The 27,978-nt window shown below is 38.6% G+C and overlaps 1 protein-coding gene across 5 annotated transcripts in view; it reads left to right on the forward strand.

Moving 5' to 3' along the window:
* LOC138760602 (serine/threonine kinase-like domain-containing protein STKLD1) overlaps positions 1 to 27,978 on the forward strand; it is a 70,662-nt gene that overhangs the window by 29,580 nt on the left and 13,104 nt on the right. For 4 of the 5 annotated variants that reach the window (XM_069931402.1, XM_069931387.1, XM_069931370.1 and 1 more), the window contains 7 exons: positions 6,426 to 6,496; positions 7,611 to 7,726; positions 9,068 to 9,180; positions 12,651 to 12,844; positions 13,687 to 13,814; positions 16,659 to 16,742; positions 27,523 to 27,639. In XM_069931402.1, the coding sequence (XP_069787503.1) occupies positions 6,426 to 6,496; positions 7,611 to 7,726; positions 9,068 to 9,180; positions 12,651 to 12,844; positions 13,687 to 13,814; positions 16,659 to 16,742; positions 27,523 to 27,639 (823 nt within the window). The remainder of the gene's footprint in view (positions 1 to 6,425; positions 6,497 to 7,610; positions 7,727 to 9,067; positions 9,181 to 12,650; positions 12,845 to 13,686; positions 13,815 to 16,658; positions 16,743 to 27,522; positions 27,640 to 27,978) is intronic. The other variant, XM_069931377.1, reaches the window with a different exon arrangement.

Genomic DNA, 27,978 nt, shown 5'->3' on the forward strand with positions numbered 1-27,978 from the left:
GCAGTAAATGGATATGTATCGAGTCACTTTTAGTAGGTCAACTAGACAGGGATGTCCACTATCCCCCTCATTGTTCGCCTTAGCAATAGAACCTTCGGCAGAACTGATAAGAATAGAAAATAAAATAAAAGGGATAAAAATAAAGGAGAAGGAGAAATAAGCTTATTTGCAGATGACATCATTGTATACCTAACAGAATCAGAGGTATCAGTAAAAGAATTACATAAGAAATTGAAGGAATATGGAGAAATATCAGGGTACAAGATCAACACAAATAAAAGTGAAGTGATGCCAATGAGTAACGCAGACTATACAGAATTTTAAAAAGAATCACCATTTAAATGGCAAGCACAAGCAATCCGATACCTAGGGATCAGGTTAGATAATAACTTAAGCCACTTGTACAAACTGAATTATCAACCAGTAATAAAGAAATTGCAGGAAGACTTAGAACATTGGAAAGAATTACAGCTAACGTTGATAGGGAGGGTAAACTGCATTAAAATGAACGTGTTCCCAAGGATACAATACTTATTTCAAACGTTACCAATTCCTTTAACAGAAAAATTCTTTAATGAACTAAAGAGAATAATGAGGAAATTCTTGTGGAAAGGGAGGAAACCAAGGGTAGCGTTAGATAAATTAGCAGAGAGGTATAATCAAGGTGGTTTGCAGTTACCAAATTTTAGAAATTATTATAGAGCCGCTCAATTAAGGTATTTATCAGATTTTTACCAGACAAAGGAAAAACTAGACTGGACTAAGATAGAACTAGATAAAATAGGGGAAAAGGTACCAGAACATATACTTTATAAGTGGGATGAAAAGCTGGTGCCATACAAAAACTCACCAGTACTGCATCATTTACTTAATACATAGAAGATCCACTTAGAAAGGAAAAAAATGAACTATCAAATACCAAAATTATTATTGATGCAAAATCCACTAAACCCTTTTACAATAGACAACCTTTTCTTCAGAGAATGGGAGAGAAAAGAAATCAAAAGAATAGAAAATTGTTTTTTGGGAAATAATTTATTAACATTTGAACAGTTGAAGTACAAATATGGAATAACTCGTTGTACAATGTTTGCATATCATCAATTGAAAGCTTATTTAAAGGATAAATTGGGAAACTGCTTGAGATTACCTGAAAGTAGCAGGTTTGAATATATGATTACAGACACAATGATAATTAAAAGATTTATAACCAACATGTACATTAAGCTGCAAGATGATAAAGAAAATGAAATAAACTATAAACCTAAGCAGAAGTGGGAAAAGGATCTAAACATAAAGACAAAAAATGAAGTATACTTATTGTATTCTTCATAGTTCCAGAACATAACTTTTCCCATACTTCATTTTTTATATTTACACAAGGTTACGCATGATACAGTATAATTGGTTAAACAGGGTATATATTACTCCTCAAAAATTAAAAAAAATGGGATTCAACATTATCGGATAGATGTTTTCACTTTAAGAAGGAAATGGGAACAACATAACATGCAACTTGAGCATGTACGAAAGTGAATACATTTTGGGAAGAACTAAATCAGATACTAAATAAATTTTCAAAAAATAACATACCAAATAAACCAGAGATATTTATTTTAAATAACATAAGAAGTAGAGAATTAGGCCTCAAATTGGATAAAGTGCAAAAAAAAATTCATTATGATAGCTTTAGCGATAGCAAAAAAAATGTATAATGTCAACTTGGAAAATGGAAGAGAGCATGAGTATACTGCAATGGTACATGGAAATGAATAAATGTATTCCATTGGAAAAAATAACATATAATTTTTTTAAAAAGTCACAATATTTGAACAAATTTGGGAACCAAACATGGAACACATCAGAGAGAGCTTGCCTATGACCTCCATCCCCTAAAATGAGAATGAAAATGATAAGAAGACAAAACGACTAGATTCAGTGTGTAATAAATAGATGACGCATTTTTCTTGTTTATTTTCCTTTGTGTGAAGATATTGTTTTATGGTTTTATTGTACTGTATGTGTTGAATATTTATGGGTTTTGGAGGGGGGTGGGTAGAGGGGAGGGAGGGAAAGGGGAAAATAAGGGAGAAAAGACCACTGTGTAAATTTAATGAGAAACATTTGTACATATTTTGGTTGATATGGTTCATAGTGTGAAAAATAAAAAAATTATTTAAAAAAAATAAAATCGAGGTTGATGCAACTCGCTATTATCACCTTGTCAGTGCCTTGGACCAAGCCACTGCGAAGTGAGTTGGTGACATCCTGCGCAATCAACCAGAGCAAGGAGAGCGCAAGTATGACACTCTAAAAATGCTCCTGCTGCGAATTTAAGGCATGTCCCAGAGAGAGAGGGCTGCCAGACTGTTACACATTGAGGTGTTGGGTGACCGTGCCCCATCCAAATTAATGGATGACATGCTGTGGCTGGCATTCGGCCAATGATCAGATATGTTATTCAAACAGCTCTTCCTTGAGAGGATGCCAGAAGACATTAGACTCTTTTATTATTGCAGAGTTCTTTCAAACACCCCAGGGCAGTAGCTGCAGAGACAGGTGTTCTGTGGCTGGCAAAAAAAACCACACCAAAAGGTCTTTGGACAATGTCACTGCATCACAGCTGTCTGCCTCCAGCACCTCCTTAGTTGACACTACTTTCCCAGCCAATGCTCTCAACACACCAGACAGCCTGTCGACACTTCCACCTGGTGTTTTTACCACTAGCATTGGGGAGTCAATGCATGTAAGTGCCTGCCACCATGTGCGTTCTCAGGAAACACCCTGGCCGACCATCATTAATGGCTGCGACAGTTAACTGAAAATCTATGAGCCTTCTATATATTTGGGATCAGCTATCCAAACATAAATTTTTGGTGGACACAGGATTGGAGGTTAGTGTTTTTCCACCAACTGGTGTCGATACACGTTATCTTACCCCTAAACTCCAATTCACAGCAGTCGAGAGTTCTAACAGACCCAGCTAAGGCACCAAAAAAATGAATGTTCAGTTCGAGGGAATATTTACACATGGCCTTTATTATAGCGGCAGTGTCATGACCGCTACTCGGTGCCGATTTCCTTCAAGTTCATTCGTTCATGGTGGATTTAAAAGGGCGTCAGATGGTAGATAGTCCCACCTTTCAAACTATTTGCCTGGCAGAATCGCATGTTCCTGTGCTATTCCTTCAAGCACTGCATAAGACTGTTGATAATTTCTCCAGACTTGTAGAAAAGTTTCCCAAAATTACAACACTGCAGTTTTCGACCCCCACTGTGAAACATGGAGTAACTCATCATATTTCTACCAAGGGTCCTCCCATTCATTCTAAGGCACATTGCTTGCCTCCAGAGAAACTGCAATTAGCTAAACAAGAATGCCACAAAATAGAAGAGCTGGGGATAATACACAGGTCCACGGGCATCTCCATTACATTTAGTCCAAAAATGCACCAGAGGGTGGAGACCTTGTGGAGATTATAGACGGCTCAACGATACCACTATACCAGATCACAACCCTATTCCCCATATTCAAGATTTTTCAGTGAATCTGCATGGGGTGAAAATCTTTTCAAAAGTGAACTTGGGGGCATGGCTATCACCAGATGCCAGTGGAACCAGACAAAATCCAGAAAACGACAATAATTACCCCTTTTGGATTGTTCAAATTTTTACATATACATTTTGGGTTAAAAAGATGCAGCTCAGACCTTCATTGAGTTATGGACACAGTAGGGTGTGGCATGGCCAATGTCTTCATTTATCTAGATGACATATTATTCACCAACAAAACTAAAGAAGAGCACATGGAACATCTTTAGATGCCTGTGAGAATTTGGACTGGCCATCAATCCTGATAAATGTGTTTTCAGACAACAGTCCATAGAATTCCTGGGGCATTCAATCACCGACAAGGGTGTGGTTCCACTGCCTTTCAAGATCGACGCCATTACTGAATATCCCAGACCAACCACTGTCAAAGGTTTGCAAGAGTTCTAGGTCATGGTTAATTCCTTCTAGTAGCAGCTTATGTTATGAAGCCTTTGTTCAATCTGCTGTCTGGTAATGCCAAATCTATTCAGTAGACAGATGAAAGTTTAAATGCTTTCATAAAGACAAAGGAACTATTAGCTCAAACAACCATGCTCAGTTATCCAGTCCTAAATGCACCCACTGCCCTTTCAAAAGATGCATCTGATATGGCCATAGGGGGTGCTCTGCAGCAGTATGTTGATGGATAATGGAAACTGTGAAGCTGAAAAAAAATATAGCACCTTTGATATATATTTGTCCATCTGTCACTTCCGTTACTTTTTGGAAGGCAGACACTTCACCATGTTCACAGACCATAAACCTTTGACCTATGCATTTTCGAAGGCGTTGGAGCCCTTGTCAGCTCGACAACAGTTGTCCTTCATTTTGGAATTCTCTACTGGAATAATGTACATTTCTGGAAAAGTCAATGTAACAGCTGATGCATTTTCCTGTTCACTTGAGCTCAAGATATCAGCTATGGACCACAGTATTGACAACATGGCTCTTGCTGCTGCCCAAGCACAAGCTAGTGAGATGAAGTCATATTGCAACTCAATAACTAACCTACAATGGAACAATGTGCAAATCAATACCAAAGGCAAGCTGCTCTTTTGCGACATGTCATGGTCCAGTCCCAGTGGTTCCAGCTTTGTGGAGATGTTGCATTTTTGATTCTGTCCATTGTCTTCCTCATCCATCCATTAGATCAACCATTCATCTGATTTCAGACAGGTTTGTTTGGCATGGTCTGAAGAAAGATGTCACACAAATGGCCGGAAAATCAAAGTGTCAAAAAAAGTCAAAATCCATTGGCATACAAAAGCACCACTACAACTCTTCCCATTGGTAAATTGCCGCTTCGACCATGTCCATATGGACATTGTGGAACCAATTCCAGTTTCACGAGGCTACTGCTATCTCTTCACGGTGATTAATAGGTTTATGAAATGGTCTGAGGCATTTCCCATGGTGAATGCTTCTACGGACTCTTGTGCACAAGCATTCCTTAATTCCTGGGTGGCTTGCTTCGGCCTACTGGCGCACATCTAAGACAGAGGACCTAAATTTACATCTTCTTTATAGATGGCCTTATCTCGGCTGTACGACTCTAGGCTTCATCATATAAGCATCTATCACCTGCAGTCCAACGGGATGGTTGAACGATTCCATTGTCACCTTAAATCAGCCTTAATGGCCCGTTTGAACAGTCCCAATTGAGCAGACAAATTACCATAGATGTGACAGATTATGTTATATTTTATATTGTATATATTTATATATGTTTTAAAAGAGATAAATTGTTACAGGTTTTTAAATGTAAGTCCCATACAAACACTTCAAAACAGATCTCATTTAAAATGCTAGAGCTCTGCTCAAGCTAGACAGTTCAGACTCCGGGTGCCATTGAAAAAACTTTGAGGAATGCCTGTAAGGACTTCACAAGTAGGTGTTAATTGAACATGCTGTGGAGTAATGGATTATTGTTTTGGAAAGCAAAAGATGAACCAACTCAGATTAGGTCCGGAACCGGAGTCTGTCTGAGTGCAGTTGGCTGTTCTAAGAGGGTCATGTGGTTTTCTCTGAGTGAGAGAGAGAGAGAGAGAATTTAGTTCTACAGTTCAGCAACAGCAGCTGGGACTGGAACAGGACAAGCTGGCAAGCTTGTGGAAAAACCCCATTTTGAGAAATTTCCTCTAGTTCTTAATTTCCTTAAACATATGACTTTTTGGCTACTCACCTTCCCATTCTCTTTTCTTCATTACTAATCTATTACAAAGATAAATATTAAATATTGCCTTAATCTGTTCTTATTCAAAGCAATCTCAGCCTCTCCAGTCTCTTCACATCACTAAAGTCTATCATTTATCCATCATTTGAGCAGATTTTCTCTGCACATTTGCCAAGGCCTTGATGTCTTTTCTAAAGTGTAATATCCAGATTTGTAAACCAGGTTCCAGCCATCACTTAACCAGTGATTTTATTTGAAAACTATAATGTGGAAAATCATGTCAAGGCAGTTGGCTGGGTTGAAGAAAATTCAAATACTGATCCACAATATAAGGGTCAGCAGAGGTGAGCTCAAAATTCATTGGAAAAATGAGTTTTGAGGTAATGTTGAAGGGATGATGGATAAAATTCTGGAGAATGGAAGTGAGGCATCTTTGAGGATGCATGCTCCTTTTCACCTATACAGTCTTTTGTTAATCAATGATGGTGGCTACAAGAAAATAAATGACACAGGATGACTCCCTGTTCTGATCAGTTCATTCAGCACATACCAAATATTAAGCTCTGACTGTGCTCGGTGAATTGTCAGGAATGTGTCAGAACTTAAGTTTACTTATTGTTTTATTCTATTCCATTTATATTAAATGCATTTTCTTTCTAAGGTGATCAAGAATTTCTTGGGACAAATGGTGGATGTCCTTGTGTTCCTCCACTCCAAAAATGTGATTCATGGGTTAGTGTCCAACTTTACATTTTGTGTTCCTTAAACTTGGGGATGTTCGTGCTGTGAAATTAAGTGTTCTTTTGCATAAGTGTTGTGGAATGGAAATAAACACTCTCAAGCAGATTTAGGGCGGTCTAGATGCAGTCTTGAGCATAAAACATTCCCATTACAACACAGATTAGTATGAATCAAAGTTAGTGCATGTTTAATATTAATGTGGTGATTTTTATTCTGAGCAGTGAATGACTTTATATGGCATGAGTGAGAATTGCTCTAGCTTATAGATCATTTATAGGGTTTTTACTTAACAAATTACTGTCAGCCTTCAAATAAAAACATTGTCCCCTCGACAAAGTATGAACTAGCTAAGCATCTATGTGTTACCCAATTAGACTGAAGAATCGTAAAAGAGCAGGGAAGGTTCAGAAGTTGAAGTTATACTTATTTCAATATGAAATTATGTGCAGGAAGCAAAGTAGATATATTGAGGAAGAGAAAAAGCTAAAGAAGAAATAAATTCTATTTTTTTTCAATTTCACACGATAATGATGATCTAAAAGAATAAGGCTCAATATTGTTAGCTCTGCTTGTTTAATTGTTTTTTTTTCATAGAAACTCATACCCATTCCATATTGCTCATTTTCTTTATTTCCTCATTGATCACATCCTTCTACCTCTAACTTTCGGTGCTTTGTGATGGAGTAGTATTTTGAAGACTTCAAAATAAAATCTCTCCTGCCCTTTCAGGTGGATGCAAAGGTTCTTTGGCTATGTTTTGAAGAAGCCTGGGAATGTTCTTTGCAGTAGATTAGGCAGTGTTAATCTCTTAGTCAATATCATGACAAATTAGAATTTTCTCACTAACACGGTGCTGTCCCTGAGAAATGATGTGTGCAAATTAATCATTGAGTCTCTTTTATTACAACAGTAGTTATGCTTGGTAAGTACTAAATTAGCTGTGAAGTGCCCTGACCTTGTTTGAGTTGCTGTTCACATGTACTGTTTCTTTTGGATCATGGGAAGTGTTATAGGGCATACTAAGCTCCACCATTAGTGCAATAACGTTCCAACAATGAAGAATAATGTGTGTTGGGAAAATTTATCAAGTATATTTTCTACCTAGAAACTTGAAACCAACCAACATCCTACTGATGCAGGATCTCTCCTTTGCAATTTCTGATTTCATTGTTCCTACATTTATCAAAGATGAGGTTAAATTCAAGATAAGAATGAAAGACGGTAAGACCCATTGTTTAATTCTTCTTCTTTCATGGAAACAGTTTTGCTGAGTTGTTTGCAATAGGTTTGACAATCTCCTCTGTTGACAATTGAAGAAACATTGACCAGGATGTTTCTAAGTTTGGCGGTTGGAGCAAACTGTCTGCAGAAACCAAGGATATTTACTATTGTTGAAAAACCAAGCTGGTATCTGGTCTCCCAGAAAATATCTGGTGGGGACAAAGTCTTGAAAGATTCCAGTAGGTGAGGAACTGAATATGAGAAAGGGTCAGAAATGCTGTGATAAAATGTTGGCATTCCAACATGATTTGAGTTCAGGATCCAGTGGATGATTATTCATACAATTGTGAATTTTTTAGGTTGCTCAACATGGGGAGACTCTTTAAGAGGGATAAAGGATCAGATGGGAGGAAAATTGAAAATGGACAAGGAGTAAGAAGCCACCCTCACCTTTTACTGAATGGTCAAAAAACTAGTCTGTGAGTGTAATAGTTTGAATCCCAAGTGACAGCATAAAAACATAAATTGACATGTTTTTAGAATAAATTACTTTCCCAAATTTAAATAAAAAGATTGGAGTGATAAATGTTCCTGTCAGACAATGTAAAATGAGTGAGAGTTGTCAAAGTTTTTCATTTGAAAATCTTTCTTATTACTGTACTTGCAGAAAAAATCTGACCCTTAATTTAAAAATTAAAGGAAATAACTGCAAATTCTATACATCTGAGATAAAAAGAAAATGTGTGTTGGCTATGTAGCAGAATAGAAAGCATCAGTGGAGAATCTGAAAGGTTAACAGATACTGCCCAACCTGTTGTGTATTCCTAACATATAGGGTTTTAGTCAATGAGAGAGCAATACTTATTATCTCATGTACTATAATTGCAATAGAAATATTACATATCTTACTCTGGTTCTTAAAGGTATTAATCCTATAAGCTAATGTCTAACGGGGCAGAGTAAAGAAGCTATGCTATAATTCCTCTGCAGTGCCTAATCTTGAAACAACATTTAAAAAAATGTGGTAAAAACACAATGCTAGAGAAGCTCAGCAGGTCCAACAGTATACTTTATATAGCAAAGATAAAGATACATGTCTAATATTTCGGGCTTGACCTCTTCCTCAAGGTAAGGTACACTGATCTGCTGAGTTTCTCCAGCATTGTACATTGACTTAATTTCGTGTTTTAAATGTGGGATATGATCCCATTTAAAATGTTCACAATGTTGAACACTCCTGAAGCAGAAACAATAGTTTGTTCTCTGATATTGATTTTTTCGTTCCATTAATGCAGATATATTTGATCTATAAATGTTTCCTTTATTTTCTCTCTCTGATAGATGAAAAGACTTGGATGGCACCAGAGTTGGCGGAAGGCAAGGTCAACTCGAAGTACGACATTTGGTCCACAGGGTGCATTATACTTGAGATGATGATGTGCAGCAAGATATCTGTATGAAGCCCTTTTCTATTCTTTAACTAATCTCCTTGGGATTAGTGCAGTAAAAGCAATTGTTTCTGTTCCTGTGCTATAGATGTTGATTTTTCAAGGAGCAGATAAACTCAGTTGGCTATATGTGCCACAGACCTAATAGCCTTTAAAGATATATTAACTCAATGCAAAATGTATAGTTTAGCCATTGCTTTTTCACTGGGATTACAAGTAAAATATATACTGACTATCAGCAAGGCATGAGTTCATTGGGTACTGACTCTCACTGAAATATGGTTTTCAAAGGCACTAATACTCACTTGGGAACAGGTTTCTTAGGTATTGTTTGTCACTGAGGTATCTGATTTTTTCAACGGACATTCACTGAGGTATGTGTTCTACAAATAATTATAGTTTACTAGTTGCAGAATACCTGACCTCTGTCTTTGGGCATTGCAAATAATTTAAAAAATAACAAGAAAAATACAAAATTAATGTATCCTAGTTTTGTTGCTGCTGTGTCATTGTGGCTGATCAGAAGCAGTCCAAGCTCAACACAGACTTGGGCGGAAAATCCCTGACATAGGGTCTATTTCCTGGGATGTCAATAGTATTGGATGGTATTTACAAGGAATGCCAAGGAGTGTGTTAGTATATAATGAAATTTTATGCAAATATGTTTCAATAAGAAAGTCTACAGATGCTGTGATTGTATTTAATAGACAAAAGTACTGGAAAAACTCAGCAGGTCACACAGCGTCCAGAGGAAGCAAAGATATATATATCCAACATTTCGTGGCTGAGCTCACTGCAGAGATTATTCATGTCCTGCAAGAATTAGTTCTGGTGAACATTAAAGATTAACTATCAATAGCTGACAGTGTAGAGGGTGCATTCCTGGAGTGGATTTCTAGATCTATACATTGAGGAACTGATTAGGTACCAAGCTGTTTTAGACTAGGACAACGCAACATGGAAAGATTAAAGAATAACCTTGTTGTAAAGAGGCCCCTAGGAATGAAGAACCAGAATATGATAGAATTTCAAATTAATTTTTAAAGTTTTAAATTTAAAAACGGGTTTTAGTCTAAAAAAGGAGTATATGAAAATATGAGGGGAGGATGACTCTGGTAGACTGATTTTTTTTCCCCAGGGCATCACGTGGATAGTCAATGACTAGCATTAAAGACTTATATGATTTGCAGCAAAAGTGCATTCCTTTTCAGCATAAAGATGCCACAGGAAAACTGTCCAACTTGAATAAATGAAACATAATGTTAAATCTAAGGAAAAGTTACCAGAATAAGCAGTATGCTTGAGGATTAGGAACATTTTGAATTTACCAAAGAATACCCTAACAAGAAATTAATAAAGAAAGGGAGAATAATTCATGAGATCAACAACCAAAATTAACAAAGCTAGATTGTGATATTTTCCATTGATATATAAAAGAGAAAAAACTAGTGACTAAAATGTGAGACCTGTGTAGACAGATGGGGTAATTTATTATGTGAAATGACAAAATTAGAGAGGAATTACAGATGGAGATTTTTTTAAAAAATCTCCCAGAAATACTGGGGTGTCTAAATGGAAAAGCTCACAAACAGAAATTTCCCTTTTTTTTTGGCAAAGCCTCAAAACAGATATGTTCTGCAGTCCTGAATTTAGTGTTTAACCAGTCTTTTAGAGTTTTTCAAGGAGGTTACCTGGAAAGTTGAAGGATATAGATATTGTCTACATGGACTTTAGTCATGGTCCCACATGGAGATTAGTCAGGAAGGTTCAGATGCTAGGCATTCATGGTGAAGTAGTGAACTGGATTTGACAATGACTGGACAGGACAAGCCAGAGAGTAGTGGTGGATGATTGCTTTTCAAACTGGAGGCCTGTGACCAGTGGTGTGCCTCAGGGATCGATGCTGAGACCATTGTTGTTTGTTATCTATATCAATGATCTGGATGATAATCTGGTAAATTGGATTGGCAAATTTGCAGATTATACTAAGATTTAAAGTGTTGTGGACAGAGAAGAAGATTTTCAAGGCTTGCAGAGGATCTGGACCAACTGGAAAAATGGGCTGAAAAAAGGCAGATGGAATTTAATGCAGATAAGTGTGAGGTGTTGCATTTTGGATGGACAAATCAAGAAAGGACATACACAGTAAATAGTAGGGCACTGAGGAGTGAGGTAGAATAAAGGGACCTGGAAATACAGATATATAGTTCCCTAAAAATGGTGTCACAGGTGGATAGGATTGTAAAGAGAGATTTTGGCAATAACGACCTTCATAAATCAAAGTATTGAGTGTAAGAGCTGGGATGTTATAGTTATAGAAGACATTGGTGAGGCAACATTGTGTGCAGTTTTAGTTACCTAACTACAGGAAAGATATCAATAAGATTGAAAGAGAGCAGAGAAGATTGGCTAGGATGTTGCCCGGACTTTAGGAACTGAGTTACAGTTAAAGATTAAACAGGTTAGAAGAATGAGGGGAGATTTGTTAGAGGTATTTAACATTATGAGAGGGATAAACAGAGGGTTGGTGAGATACAAGCCAGAAGACATGGGTTAAGAGTGAAAGGGGAAAAATTTAGGGGGAACTTCTTCACACAGAGAGTGGTGGGAGTGTGGAATGAACTGCCAGCTATGGTGGTGAATGTGGACTTGATTTTAACATTTAAGAAGAATATGGATGGAGGTTTGCAGGGCTATGGAATGGGTGCAGGTCAGTGGAACTAGACAAAAAAAGGGTTTGGCACAGACTAGAAGGGCCAAAGAGGCGTGTTTCTGAGCTGTAGTGTTCTATGGTTCTAAGAGGTGGCTAAGTAGATATGGGTGCTCTGGTTATCATCTTCAGGAACATTGTTTAAGAAACAAAGAGAGAGGGAAATTGGAATTATCAACCTGACATGAACATCTGAGAATATGCCAGAATCTAATTGTGAAGAATATGATATTAAGACACTTATAAAATTACATTATGATTGAGGATATTCATTTATGAAAGGGAAATCATGTTGATGAATCTCTTGGAATATGTTGAGGATGCATCTAGATGAGTGGGAAGTTAGTGGATGTGGTGTGTTTGAATTTTCAGATAGCTTTCAATAACATCCCACAGAGTCTCCTGCAGAATACTTGGATTGCTTGACTGGATGGATGCAAGTCTATTTCCTCTAAGAACTCGGAGTCACAGTGCCACAATAAAGGGGAGGCTATTCAGGACCAAAATGGGGAGAAACATGGCAAACCTTTAGATCCCTCTGCCCTGAAGTGAATGTTGTGGAATTTTGGTCATGCACTGTGTTCAATTCTGACATTGATTCTGGATTTTAGAGGAATCATAGATATGGGGGATGGAAAATATCATTGAGGTGTAAGATTAGCCATAATTTTGTTAAATGGTGTAGCAGGCTCAAGGGGCGAATTGGCCAATTGCTCCTGTCATTATTGTGTTATTTGTTTTTTTTTCTCAAACTGCCAACTAACAGGTGGAAATATATTTTCAACTTCTCTCTCAAAAGGAAAAGGAGTTTAAACAGGTGGTTCAGGCCATCAAAATTGATGGCAAACAACTGGAGCCAATCCTGGAGGAACTCCACACAAAATTAAAGTACACCTCCAATCTGTGTGACTTGGTGCAAAGAATGATGGAACAAAATGATGAGAAAAGAATTTCTGCAGTGTAAGAAAAAAAACACTTGGTCTTGATATCTTGCAATAAACCAAAGTAATTAGCAGGAATTGAGGTGGTGTCCAGTCAAGGGGCTTAATTTTTAAAAAATATATTAACAAATGCTTGGAAGTGTATTAGATAGAATCTAATTGTGCCACTCATGGACATTGAATCCTAGATACCTGTTTTTATTTTCTTGTATATATTTTACACATGTATAATGACACCCCACTTACTATTTTAGTAAGTGGTGTACTCTGAAGTAACATCTTCTGTGGTATAAAATAACATTTTATTCATTATAGTGCAGAGCAGGTATAACATTCATACAAAAATTCAGAGCTGGTACAACTCAGGTTAGATCAAGGTGATCTAATTCCTTCTACACTGTTCCATCAAACATTCTCAGGGTTGATATAGTATGAGTTTGAAACAAAGCTCTCTTTGTCCCTTCCAATCATCCCAGGGTAGCTACAATCGGTTGCATACAAAATAAAGCTCCTTCCTATTGCTCTGTTGAAGTACATCATGGGTTCCATACAGAGCATTTCATATACCTTAGCATGGTATCCTAGTTCTTTAGCAATGACATCCACTCTTGTGCTGAATTCATTTGATAAAGTGGCCCAAGAGAAAATTCATCGAGGCTTTTCAAAATATATTGAGTTGACTCTCCTTGCAATCTGCAGACAGGGAAAACTTGAGCTTGTTTGGATCTCCAGACCCAGATGTTGTAAGGTACAGCTGAGGGTTGGGAAAGGGGATGGATAATGTGGGTCCCATTGATCTATTAAGGATTTGCTGGTAAGAAGGTCATACATTTACTTTATTTGCTTTGTATTTCCCTGAAGGGAGATGGTGGAGTTGCAATACGTGAAGGAAGCACTGATAATCTGCAATTCCTCTCTGACTGGAAGAAAAAGATCACCAGTGGGCTTGATGAATGTACCATATGGAGCAGACATTGATAAACTATTGGGTATGCAATCCTCTGATCTCAGTGTGGAAACAATTGAATCAACTCGTGGCAGAATCATAGAAGTTTGCAGCTCTGATGGAGGCCAATTGGCCTGTAATATCCATGCAAGCCAAAAAGCAAACTACAGTAAAATCCCTGTTATCTGGAATTCAAGCAACCGGCAAAAAAAAAATTTGTGGAAAATAAATAGGTAAAAAATATGGAAATTTAAAATTGGCATGCCTTGCCATTAGTTCTCCAATCACACAACATGCAGTCTTAGGCAACCAGGAAATTCACGTATCCAGCATCTATCAGATGACAGATACTGGGGGCTTTGCTATATTTAAATAAAACAGAAATGCTGGAAATATTCAGGAGGTTACAAAACACCAGAGGAGAATTAATGCTTAGTCTATTCCTCATGCCGGAGGTGCTACATGACCTGGTGAATGCTTTCAGCACTTTGCTTATTTCAAATTTCCATCAACTGTAGTATTTTGCTTTTAATTATTTAGGATAATCCCTCTTCTACATTTTTATTCCACCATCCTGTGATTTGTAGCTCTTCAAGTGTTTTATGGTGACCGTTTATATCCACTGAAAGTTTCTGCTGCTCTGGATATGCATAAACTGTCATTATCATGTCCTTTGTATAGATGCACTAAAACTCTTACTTGCTGCAACCATACAGGTATGTAAGATACTACAACAACAGTAGTAAAAATTAAATTATCATAATGCATGATGACATAGAAAAAGAAATCATAAATTTAAAGGATAGATAATTGCCCAAAAAAGCAGAAATATTTTTTCTGCATAAAAATGTCATGAAATTCTGCAATTATTAAGTCAGTAAAATCAATAATTTTTTTTACTCCCTCCACCAGAGGATATAGCCACTTTCCATTTCTCCAGTTAGTGCAAATAAAGTGATGTTTCAAAAGTGCAAACAGATCTTTTGGTAATCTGGAGTCTTTTATAGTTACAGTACTTTGGGGAGGTTCAAGAACCTGATAGCTGTTAGGGGAAAGAAAACTGTTCTTGATCCTGAAGGTGCAGAACTTCAGGCTTCTATAGCTTCTTCTGAAGTGAGAAGAGATTAGGACCTTGGTGATTGGGATGATAATGATTGCCTGCTTAAGGCAATAGATGGGAGGTCACTGCCTGCGATGGAATTCTGCAGCCCCCTGTGGTCATATGCATTTGCATTTTCAAACCAGGATGTGATGCAACCATTTATTATATTTTCACAGTATAACTGTAGATGTTTGATAAGAGTATTTATAATGTACTAAATCGTCTCAGACTTCTTGGGAAGTAGAGGTGTTGGTGTGCCTTCTTCACAGTTGCCTCGATGAGCTAGCTCTGGGAAATGTCGTCCAATAACTGGATGCCCAGGAACGTGAAGTACTAGCCCTCTCAACTGCCATCCTGTCACTGAGGACTGGTATGTGGTCCTTTGGTTTCCCCTTCCTAAAGTCCACAATAAGCTGCTTGGTCTTACTGAGGTTGAGGCCTAGATTAGCCTGGCACCTCACAAGATTTTCATTCTTCATCCCATATTTTGACTCATCATTATTATCATAAGACCAAAAGACATAGAGCAGAAATGATTATTCAGCCCATTGAGTCTGCCCTGCCATTTAATAATGATCTGATCCATTTTCCTACTCAGCCTCTCTGCCCAGCCTTCTCTCCATAACCTTTGATGCACTGGCTAATCAGGAACCTATCAATCTTTGCCTTAAATACACCCAATGGCTTGGCCTCTACAACCACCTGTGGCAACAAATTCCATAGATTTACTGAATTCACTGTTCTAAGTGGACACCCTTCAAACCTGAATTTGTATCCTCTTGTCCTAGATTCTCCCACCATGTGAAACAACCTTTCTACATCAACTCTGTCTAAGCCTTTCAACATCCAAATTGTTTGAATGAGATCCCCAGTCATTCTCCTAAATTCCAATGAGTGCAGGCCAAGACCTGTCAAATGCTCCTCAGAATTCCCAGAATCATCCTTGTAAACCTCCTCTGACTCCTCTTCTTTGTCAGCACATCCTTTCTTAAATGAGAAGCCAAAAATGGATCACAATACACCAACGAGGTCTTACCAGTGCCTTATAAAGCCTCAACATCACATCCCTACTCTTGTGTGCTATTGAATTACATTAGGTTGCACCATTAGCATAAAGGGCAGTACAGTTAACTATTACAGAGCCAGCATCCCAGGTTTGAATCTAATGGTGTCTCTAAGAATTACAGCTGATAGACATTTCAGTATCAATGACTTACATTTCCTTAGATGATCTCATCGAATAAAAATATATCCAGATCAGACTTCAAAGTTTCACTCGACCCAAGATGCAATCACCAACAGTGGAGATAATTGCCCAAAAATGCAGAAACATTTTTTTCTGCAAAAAAAGTCATGAAATATTGCAATTATGAAGTCGGTAAAATCAATATTTTTTTTTACTCCCTTCACCAGAGGAAATAGCCACTTTCCATTTCTCCAGTTATTGCAGATAAAGTGATGTTTAAATCGTGCAGACAAATCTTTTAGTAATCCTATCATTTTTTTTGTCATTTCTATACCCCTATTAGATCACCCCTTAATTTTCTATACTGTAGAGAATGCGCAAATTATCTAAATAATCTAATGCTTTTAGTCTTAATATCATTTTGATAACCTTGTTCTGTAATTCCTTGAAGGCCAATATATCTTTTCTGGTGCCATTCTCTAGATGTGTGCATAGAAGGGGCTGGGGGAGTTCAGGACACCTATAACAATTGAATTGGTATTTGCTAAGTTTTGAAATCGTACCTGCAAGTATAAGACCTGATGGTTCCTCTGTTGCAGTGTACATGCAAAGTGGAATTGATGTAGAAGAAGTTCAGATACCTGCACTGAAATATATGGTTTACTTAATGTATGAAGCTGAAGGTAGGTAAATGTCATCTCATAAGCACATCTCAAAGGTGAAAGAGTGGTTTGGTTTGTCTCTCTGCATGTGGGTTGTGTACTTTGAGTGATGCCATCAGGGGTCTTTATTTGACCATTCACACATACTACTGAAACCCTGATGTGAATTAGTGCCTTGCTGAGAGTCAAGGCATGAAACCTGCACCTTGGTGGAAGGTTTACCTTTTCCCACTGATCTTCAAATCAGTTTTACCTGCCCAATGATCATATTAATAGGTTCTTTCAGGCTATAACATTTCCTCTCTGTCACCTATGCTGCCAATTTTTATTAATTCATTGCTCCCTCATTATTTTCATATTTAAAGGAGGAACTGAGCACTGTGGCTCCTAAATACTAAATAAAACCATGCAATTACTAACCTGTCCATGATTCTTTAGTTCCTTCCACTAAATTTTTGGATCCGACACAACTTCCCCTTGGATTGCATAGGATTTTATTTTCATGATCACATTTGATAAGAGCATGGAATTCTCTGTCCTTTCGGGCTGCGAAAGCTCAGTAGTTGAGCTCATTCAAAGAAAAGACAGATGGATCACTACATATTCAGGGAGTTGCGGTGTATGGGGATAATGCAAGAAAATAACATAGAGGCAGAAGGTCAGCCATGATCTTGATGAATGGTGGAAAAGACTAAGAGCGCAAGGTAGTCTGCTCTTAATCCTTGTGTTCTTATGTAGATTTGTAATATACAAATGCTTACTCCCAGGTTTCATCATAGATTCCAAGATGTGAATTAATTTAGACCATAGAATATAGAACAGCACAGCACAGAAACAGGCCCTTCAGCTCACAATGTTAGCACTAAATATGATGACTACATCTCTGCTGCCTACAGAGCCCTTCCTAATGTTTTGGACAAAATCACATTTGTTCCTTTATTTGCCCCTGTGCTCCACAGTTTTAAATTTGTAATCAAACAATTCACATGTGATTAAAGTGCACATTCCAGATTTTATTTGAGGTTATTTATATACATTTTGGTTTGACCATATAGAAATGACAATGTTCTTTTATACATAGTGTTACAAGCCCAAAGGTCCCCAAAACCCAGCAGCAATAGACATTCACCAAGACAAGTGGTTTTAAAACAAAAGTTATTTTTAATCAACTTTAAACATGAAAACAGAATCAAACTTTAACTTATCTCTATACTTAACTAACCCAAATTAACCCCCTTCTCATTCTAAGTGCATGTGTATGATTGTGTGTGTAAATTTAAGAAAGGTTGTTACCTTTCCTTCTCACCTCTCCTTCTTCCAAGTTCTCTGGATGGAGGAAATTCTTAAAATGTGCACAGAATTTAACATGTATAAAGTTCACCAGGCTTTGGTGCTCGAAAGGTAAATGTTTACCACTCAGGAAGGTTCTTGTAGGGTTTGCAGAGAGAGATTTGTTGTTCCAGGATTTCCACAACTGAGGTACCACCATTAGTCACCTCAATGTCTCGTTGATGAAACTTGCCCCATCAGGGTTTTCCAGATGGTAACTTCTTTCTTTCAGGCCAACACAGAGTTCCTTTCTGTCCACTTATTCCAAGAGAAACATCAAACAGAGAGCACTTTCAGCCATCCACTGCTCTGGAGCTTTTCATCAGTCTCAACCAGCTCTTTCTGGCTTGCACTGTTCAGCTGCTTTTCAGTGTCACACATACTAGCTGGGAGAGCTCGTTAACTTGTCTCTCTCTCTCTCTCCAACTGCTAGAAAGTCCATGTGACTCTCTCACTTGCAAAACCCCCACCTTCTTCAGCAAATAACAGGAGTTCTTTCTTCTGCTCAAGCTGTTGTCTTAGGTAAAGAAAACCCAGGAGTGACCTTTCTGTGAGTACTTTGCAGAAAGGTACTTGTAGCCAGTTTGTCTCCTCCAAAACAACGATCTTTTCATCTCATGGCGTCATTTCAATTAGCACCTACTTGTGAAATGTGCATCACATTCTTCAGAGGTCCTGCAATGTTATTGAATATGAATTATTCAGTCTTTCAAATAAGATCTGTTTTAAAATGTGTGTATGTGTGTAACCCACTAATCTTACTAAAATCCTTCCAATATTTATCCATGGCAATAGTCCCCTCATTTAAGGACACCCTAATATTTGGGCCATAGCAATGGTATGTATATTAAAGTAGTCATGTTTAGTACTTTGTTGCATATCCCTTGCATGCAATCAAAAGATAAAAGAGCAGAAGTAGGACTATTGGCTCCACCATTCTAATCGTGAGTTGATCCATCCACCCACTCCCTGGCTTTTTTAACCCTAACCCTAATCCTGTAACCTTTGATGCCCTGACTAATCAAATACCTGTCAATCTCTGCCTTTAATACATCCAACAACCAATCTTCCTTAGCCACCTGTGGCAACAAGTTCCAGACTAAATAATGTTTCCACATCTGTTTTAAATTGATGTCCTTTTATCCTGAAATTTTGCCCTCTTTGCCTAGAATCCCCTACCGTGGGAAACATTCTATCTTTGTCCAGGCCTTTCGGCATTCAGAATGCCTCTATGAGGCCCCCCTCATCCTTCTTGTTCCCCAACAAGTACAGTCCAAGAGCTGACAATTGTTCCTCATGTACTAACCCTGTCATTCCTGGTATCATTCAAGTGAATCTTCCCTGAAACCTCTCCAATGTCAGCACATCTTTTCTCAAATACTGCACCAAAAACTGTACACAGTACTCCAAATGAGATCTCTTAGTGCTGTACAGAGACTCAACATTACATTCTTGCTCTTGTCTGCTATCCCTCTAGAAATGAATGTCCACATTGCATTTGCCTTCTTCACCACTGACTCAACCTGGAGGTTAACCTTTAGGGTATCCTGCACAAGGACACCCAAGTCCCTTTGCATCTCAGAATTTTGAATTTTCTCCCCATCTACGTAATAGTCTGCCCGTCTATTTCTTCTACCAAAGTGTATGACCATAATCTTTCCAACATTGTTTTTCATCCACCACCTCTTTGCCATTCTCCTAATCTCTCTACAACCTCTTGGTATTATATCTGGAAATTTCGACACAAAGCCACCTATTCCATAATCTATATCATTTATATACAATGTAAGTAGTCCCACACCAACCTCTACAGATCACCACTGGTAACTGGTAGCTAACCAGAATAGGATCCCTTTATTCATACTCTCTGTTTCCTGCCGACCAGCCAATACTCTAGCCATGCTAATAACCTCCCTGTAATTCCATGGGTGCTCATCTTGTTTAGCATCCTTATGTGTGCACCTTGTCTTTGAAAGTCCAAATACACAACATGCACTGCATCTTCAATTTCAAGGGACATGTCGCCACTGATGTCACAGTGGATAATTTACAGACACGTGCAACCTTTTTAAAAACCCTGCGTCATGCAGCCTGATGACGTCACTGCATCATGACTTTCAGCAGCGGTTCACTGGAACTTGTAGTGCCGTTACATGGCGCCCCCCAAGAACCGGTTCAGAAAGGTCCAGTACATTTGTCTTTGGCAGCCGGCCATGCCATAGAACTGTTGGGTATGGCACAGACCATTCTAAGTCAATGTGTGCAGGTTTTAACCAGTCCACTGTCAACCTTTGAGGTTGTCCCCCAATGTCAAAGATGCATGTTGTCTTAGAGCTTCATAGCACTTTATGTGGTCCTTTGTAGGGGTAATCCCTGTGTGCCCCTTTGGACTAAAATATACTCACAATCTCTAAATTTCTGGGGAATGAAGGAAGATTCTATGCCATGTCTAGAAGCTGGTATGGGAGCTAGATTTCCTACCTGCTCCTGCAGCTTGTATAGTGTCACTGACAGCTGGTCTTCCTATCCATGAGGAGACAGCATGAACACACCAGAGGTGCTCCATAGACCAAATCTGCTGATGAAGAGTTGAGGTCTTCTTTAGGCACTGTTCTGATGCCAAGAAGCACCCACAGAAGTTCATCTGCCCAATCTGGTCCCTATAAGTGGGCCATAAGTGTTGCCTTCAGGTTCCTATAGAACCGCTCCACCATACTGTTGGACTGTGGATGATAGGCCATGATATGGTGGAGCTGCGTTCCTAGGAGTCTAGATAAAGCACTCCAGAAGGCAGAGGTAAACTGCAGACCTCTGTCCAAGGTGACATGTGCGAGCAGACCGAAATGAACGATCTTCCACACGAATCAATCGAAGCATCGACTATGGGATCTGACTCTGGCCACCTAGTAAACCTGTGGATGATGGTGAATAAATATCTGAATACCCTGGGCACTGGGATTTGGCTGACGATATCGATGTGTACATGGTCAAATCTGCGCTTTGGCGATTCAAATGGCTGGAGTGGAGTGTTTAGGTGCCTTTGTACCTTTGACTTCTGGCAGTCCATGCTCATCCTCGCCCAGTGAGTGACATCTTTCTTCAGGCTGTGCCAGATTAATTTATCAGATACTAGGCAGGACGTTGACCTAATGGAGGGATGTGATAAGCTGTGAATGGTGTCAAAAATGTGGCGCCTCCACGAGGCAGGAACGATAGGGCATGGTTGTCCTGTCAAGAAATTGCAAAGTAGCGTATTGCCTTGAGGTCTGAAAGCCAGGTCCTGGAGCTGCAGGTTTGTATTGGCTGTCTTGTAGTCAGGTATTTCAGCGCCTTGTTGTTGTGCCTCTGCCAGGGTGACATAGTCAATACCTTGGGAAAGTGTGCGTACTTATTGTTAAGTGGTAGATAGAGAGCATCAGTCACCACATTCCTTTATCTGGAGATGTGCTTTATCTTCATAGAGAACTCTGAAATGCAGGATAAGTGACGCTGTTGACGGGCTGACCATGGGTCCAAAGCTTTACTGAAAGTGAAAATTAATTGTTTATGGTCTGTAAAGACCTTAAAGTCTCTGCCCTCAAGGAAGTATCGAAAGTGCCTGACCACCAGGTAAAGCACTGACAGCTCCTTATTGAAAGTGCTGTGTTTGGTCTCTGTGTGGCAAAGGTGTCGGCTGAAGAATACTAGTGGCTTCCATTGTTCTTTCATGTACTGTTCTAGCAGTCCTCCTATGGCCAAGTCAGATGCATTTTCAATAAGGTGATTGGCATGTCCATCCATGGCTAACTCAGCAAAGTTGTGTTTGCTAGTGCATCTTTAGTTTCCCAAAAAGCACTTGGTTTTGTAAATATTTGTTGTAAAGTCTTGTATGTGGGGTACAGGATAGCGGTCTGCTATTGTTGCATCGTTTAGGCATCTGTAGTTACTGCAGGGTCTCCAGCCTTCCATGGCTTTGGGCACCATATGCAATGGTGACGCCCATGGGCTCTCTGACCTGCATATAATCCTAACTCTCCATTTTAGTGAACTCCTGCTTCGCCAGGTGAAACTTTTCAGGTGGCAGTCGATGGGCTCTGGTGTATATAGGCATCCTTAGGTCAAAATGTGGTGACTTACATCATATTTCACAGTAGCAATGGAGAACTGGAGAGTAATGACACCATCAAAATCTTCAAGGATTCTGGTGGATTCGTTCTTCGTACATTCGAAGGTGTTCAAGTGCGGGGCGGGTAACCTTTAATTTCCAAGGTGGAAAGTTTGGAAAGTCGTGCTGTCTACCAATCGGCATCCTTTTATATCCGCCAGTAGGGATTGGGTGTGGAGGAAGTCTGCTCCCAGCTATGGCCGAGACATGGCAGCAAGAGTGAACCTCCATGTAAACTTTCTGCCATTGAATTTCACAGCTACGGTTCTTGTCCCGTATGTGCGGATAGTGCTGTTATTTACAGCCGTGAGGCTAGGACCTGCTTCTCTGGTACGAGTGTCGAACCCAGAAGGAGGAAGGACGCTAACCTCTGAACCTGTGTCCACGAGGAATTTTTGCCCTGAGAACTCATCCCAGACATAAAGCAGACTGTTTCGGTGGCCACCCTTCAGAGCCATTATCAATGGCTGGCCTAGGCGTTTCCCACAAAACCACAAGGAGCACAGCATTTGTGGATACCAGCACACCAATGTTGGTGATAGAAGCACCAGCTGCTAGTCTCTGCCTCACGTCTGTCCAGTGGAGACTGTGTTCTCACCATTGGGACTCGAAGGTTCGGTGCCTTTGGGAGTAATGTAGCATTTATTTTGATGGGCTTCACACGCTGCTGCTTTGCGCGCCACAGATGTCTGTCTGTGCAGCCACTGCTCGAGGGTCACTGAAATCCCTGGTGGATAACAAGACAGATGTCTACTGGCAAATGCTCTAGAAATAGCTGTTCAAAGAGCAAACACAGCTAGTGGCCATCCACCAATGCCAACATGTCACCCATAGGCTCTGAAGGGGACATCTCCCAGACTGTTGATGTAAGGAGGCCTTACATTTTGGGCCTGTCATTTTGGGCCTGTCAGGGTCACCAATTGTAGCCTCTGATGTCGCAGTGGGTAATTTGAGAAGAGAGATCAATGAAGTCACAATTGAGAGGAAGTTCAAACAAAACTGTTTACTTTACAGACACACCCAACCTTTTTAAAAACGCTGTGTCACTTGCCGTGATGACGTCACCATGTCGTGATGTCATGTTGTTAGGCAGCCGATTCGCTGGAACTTGTAGTACCGCTACAGATACGCATTTTGTCATATTGAGACTGAACTACGTAATTTGACAAATTTATATGCAGCTTTACAGACTATGTATTGGATAGTGTGTTTTATTTTGAGTGTTTACACTATGTGGTACTTAGAAGTAAAGGCCACACAATGAACTATATCAGAAGAACCTTGATAATTTCAGCCATCTCTAAATGCTGTGTTCCCAGTGTACCACTCTTAACAAAGGTACTTTACAGCATCATCTATCTCATTTTGGTTAACATGCATGTGGATCATAAAGATAGGGCAGCACGGTTAGCGTAGTGGTTAACACAATGCTATTGCAACACCAGCGACCTGGATTCGAATCCGACACTGTCTCTAAGAAGTTTGTATGTTCTCCCCATGTCTGCATTGGTTTCCTCTGGGTGTTCCGGTTTCCTTCCACCTTTCAAAACATACAGGGTTGTAGGTTCATTTGGGTGTAATGGGGCGGCATGGGTTTAAATGGCCAGAATTGGCTTCTACTGTGCTGTAAATACAATTTAACAACTTTAAAAATTTAAAAAAAACATTAAACATTTATAATTGAGGTCCTAGGACACAAGTGCATAGTTAATGTCCCATAGAAAAAAAGAATTGCATACCAAAATGATGCAATTCCATGCCAGAATTGTTTTCTGGATTTTCTTGCTGCAAATCTGATGTGCCAGATCTGGGATGGGATGGGATGCGAAAGAACATGATGAAAACTAATGGAACATGTGTTCAAAGGAGAAGTGCCAGCCAAAATAATATCAGACCATTTGGTGAAATGATTTTCATCCTTAAAACAAACTGCTTTTTTTGTGCATTCTTCCATGACATAGCAATAGTGTTACGAGCCTAGAGGACTCCAAAACCCAGCAGCAATCAATATTCACCAAGACAAATGGTTACTTAAACAAAAATTGTTTTTAATTATCTTTAAACTTGAAAACACAATCAAACTTTAACTTATTACTATTAACTAACCTAACTCTCTTCTAATTCTAAGGACGTGTTTGTAATGTGTGTGTAAGTTTAGAAAAGTTCTTTGATTCACAGTCCAATCTCACTTTTCATTTCTCCAAGTTTACTGGTTGCAGGCAATTCTTATACTGTGCACAGAATTTAACACCAGGCTTTGGTGCTTGAAAGGTAAATGGTTATCACTCAGGAAGGTTCTTGTAATAAAAGTGAAGCGATGCCAATGAATAATGCAGATTACACAGAGTTTAGAAAAGAATCACCATTTAAATGGCAACACACAAGCAATCCGATACCTAAGTATTAGATTAGATAATAATTTAGCCCATCTATACAAATTAAATTATCAGCCATTAATGAAGAAATTACAGGATGACTTCGAACATTGGAAAGAATTACCACTAACACTGATAGGAAGGGTAAATTGCATTAAAATGAATATCTTCCCAAGGATACAATACCTATTTCAATCGTTACCAATTCCCTTAACAGAGAAATTCTTCAATGAACTAAAGAGAATAATAAAGAAATTCTTATGGAAAGGGGGGAAACCAAGGATAGCACTAGATAAATTAACAGAATGGTACAAACAAGGTGGTTTGCAGCTACCAAACTTTAAAAATTATTATAGAGCAGCACAATTAAGATATCTATCAGATTTTTGTCAAACAAGGGAAAAACCAGATTGGACCAAGATAGAGCTAGATAAAATAGGGGAGAAGGTACCAGAAAATATACTTTATAAGTGGGATGAAAAACTGGTGCAATATAGAAGTTCACCAGTACTGCACCATTTACTCAACATTTGGAAGAAAATTCATGTGGAAAGGAAAAAAACAAATGACCAACTACCAAAGTTATTATTGACGCAAAATCAACTAATCCCTTTCACAATAGATAACCTTTCCTTTAGACAATGGGAGAGAAAAGGAATTAAAAGAATAGAAAATTGTTTTTTGGGAAATAATTTATTATCATTTGAACAATTGAGGTACAAATATGGAATAACTCATGGTACAATGTTTGCATACCACCAACTGTAAACCTACTTAAAGGACAAATTGGGAAGCAGACTGAGATTACCAGAAGGAAGCAGCTTTGAATATGTGATTACAGACACAATGATAATTAAAAGATTTATAACGAACATGTACATCAAGCTGCAAGAGAAAGAAAATGATGAAATACGCTATAAACCTAAACAAAAGTGAGAAAAAGATGTAAACATAAAGATAAAAAATGAAAAATGGGAAAAGTTATGCTCCGGAACTATGAGAAATATAATAAATACAAGGTTACGCATCATACAGTATAATTGGTTACACAGGCTATATATCACGCCCCAAAAGTTAAATAAATGGGATCCAACATTATCAGATAGATGTTTTCACTGTAAGAAGGAAACGCGAACAATAGTACATGCAATTTGGGCATGTGAGAAAGTGAAAAAGTTTTGGGAAGATCTAAATCAGGTATTAAATAAAATCACAAAAAGCAACATACCAAAAAATCCAGAGATCTTTCTTCTAAGTAATATAAGAAGTAAAGAATTAGGCCTCAAACTGGATGAAGCGCAAAAAAGATTTATTATGATAGCCTTAGCTGTAGCAAAAAAATATATAATGTCAACTTGGAAATCAAAAGAAAGCCTGAGAGTACAGCAATGATACATAGAAATGAATAAATGTATTCCATTGGAAAAAATAACATATAATTTAAAAAATAAAGTCACATTATTTAAAGAAATTTTGGAACTGTACATGGAACACAACAGAGAGGGCCTACCGCGGACCTGCAACCCCTAAAATGATAGATTGAGAAGAAGATGAAATGAACTGATCCAGTGTGTAAAAGTAGATGACACAATTTTCTTGTTTTTTTCATTGTGTGATGACATTGTTTAATGGGTTTATTGTATATGTTGAATGTTTAATGGGTTTGGAGGGGGATGGGAAGGAGGGAGGGAAGGGAGGGGAGAAAATGACATTGTGTATATTCAAGAGGGAAATGTTTGTGTGTATTTTGATTAATATGGTTCATAGTGTGAGAAATAGAAAAAAATTAATTAAAGGAAGGTTCTTGTCAGTTTTCAGAGAGAGATTTGTTGTTCGCTTGTCACCCATAACTGATTCCTTTAGATCAGCTACTTCAGTGACTTGCCGAAGAAACTTGCCCCATCAGGGTTTTCCAGATGATAACTTTCTTTTAGGTCACCACAGAGTTCCTTTTTGTTTCTCTTATTTCAAATGAAACATTAGGCAGCCAGTCCTCTCCTCTTGTATGAACCACAAGGGCTTTGACCAGGCTGAACTAAGCACTCACAATCCATCTTCCAAATGGGGTTTTTCCACAAGCTTGCCAGCTTGTCCTGTTCTAGTCCCAGCTGTTGCTGCTGACTGTAAAGCTGCAGAACTGATCTCTCTCTCCCTCTCTCTTTCAGAGAAAAGCCTGTTTGACTCCGTCTCTGCTTGCAAAACCACATGAACCTCAGAACAGCAAGCAGCACTCCCAGACAGCCTACGGCTCCAAGTCTACTCCTCTGAGTTCTTTCATCTGTTGCTTTTCAAAACAACAATCCATTAGTGAAGTCTCTTGGGAACTCCAAAGCTTTTGCAAAGGCTTTTGGAGTTTGCCTGTCTAACTTGAGCAGATCTCCAGTATTTTAAATGAGATCTGTTTTGAAGTGTTTGTGTGTGACCTACACTAAAAAACCTGCCCTAATTTATCTCCCAAAAACATATCTATAAACTGTCATAATAGGGCTAAAGAAATGTCATTTGTGGGTCATTTTTGATATTGGACATTGCAACCTCCCCTTGGACAATTTCTGAATTATGATCTGTCCTCAACACACACCCCCCCCCCACCCCCAGTTGCAATGGAAAGAATGGTGACCATTGGATTTGTTTTGAATTATTTCAGTAAAGTTAAAATTTCAATTTTGTCTGCACCATTTTTTAAATTATGATTCTAGTGGATTGTTGACTTTACAAGCTGATTATAGAGAAGCTTTGATGAGAGAGGAAATGAGACATTCTGGTGAATGTATGGATCTCCCTTAAAAGAGGTATTGAGGGATTGATCAGTGCTGATGAATCTCTCTGTGGGATTGGGTGCAGAAACACCATTTGACATGTAAATAAAAATATTGTGATCTGTTCAATTATGTAAATTCCCTTGGAACTGTCCTAAAATGAAATGTTAATTTTGTTCATTTGCTCCATTCAGTGCTCATGGCCAGTGCACGGATCATTCCAGTCCTGATCACTTTATTGAATTGCCATCCAAAATGCCTGGAAATACAGGCTTATGTGTGCCAGATATTGCTGAAGTTTGCAATTAAAGGTAGGTTAATCAAATTTAAATTTAAAAATATGTAGTACTGAGGGGGTTCTGATTTGTAGTCTAATGACTGAGAGAACCCTGCACTGTTGGAGAGTCATTACTGAGGGACCTTTTCATAGCCAGGGGCCACAATGAATGAATACTTCACTTTCAGAAGTAAAATACTGAGCAATGCCGCAGTGTGGTGCAATCAGTACTAAGGAAGCTCTGCACAGTAAGAGAATGTTGCAGTATGTTTGATAAGTCCTGTGATAATTCTGAAATGTGGAATGGTCAAAAATGCTGTGTCTGGATGAGAGATACCACTTGCTCTCCAAAGAGGGTGCAAAACATCCTATG

The sequence above is a fragment of the Narcine bancroftii genome, chromosome 1, assembly GCF_036971445.1.
Source record: "Narcine bancroftii isolate sNarBan1 chromosome 1, sNarBan1.hap1, whole genome shotgun sequence".
NCBI classification, from domain to species: domain Eukaryota; kingdom Metazoa; phylum Chordata; class Chondrichthyes; order Torpediniformes; family Narcinidae; genus Narcine; species Narcine bancroftii.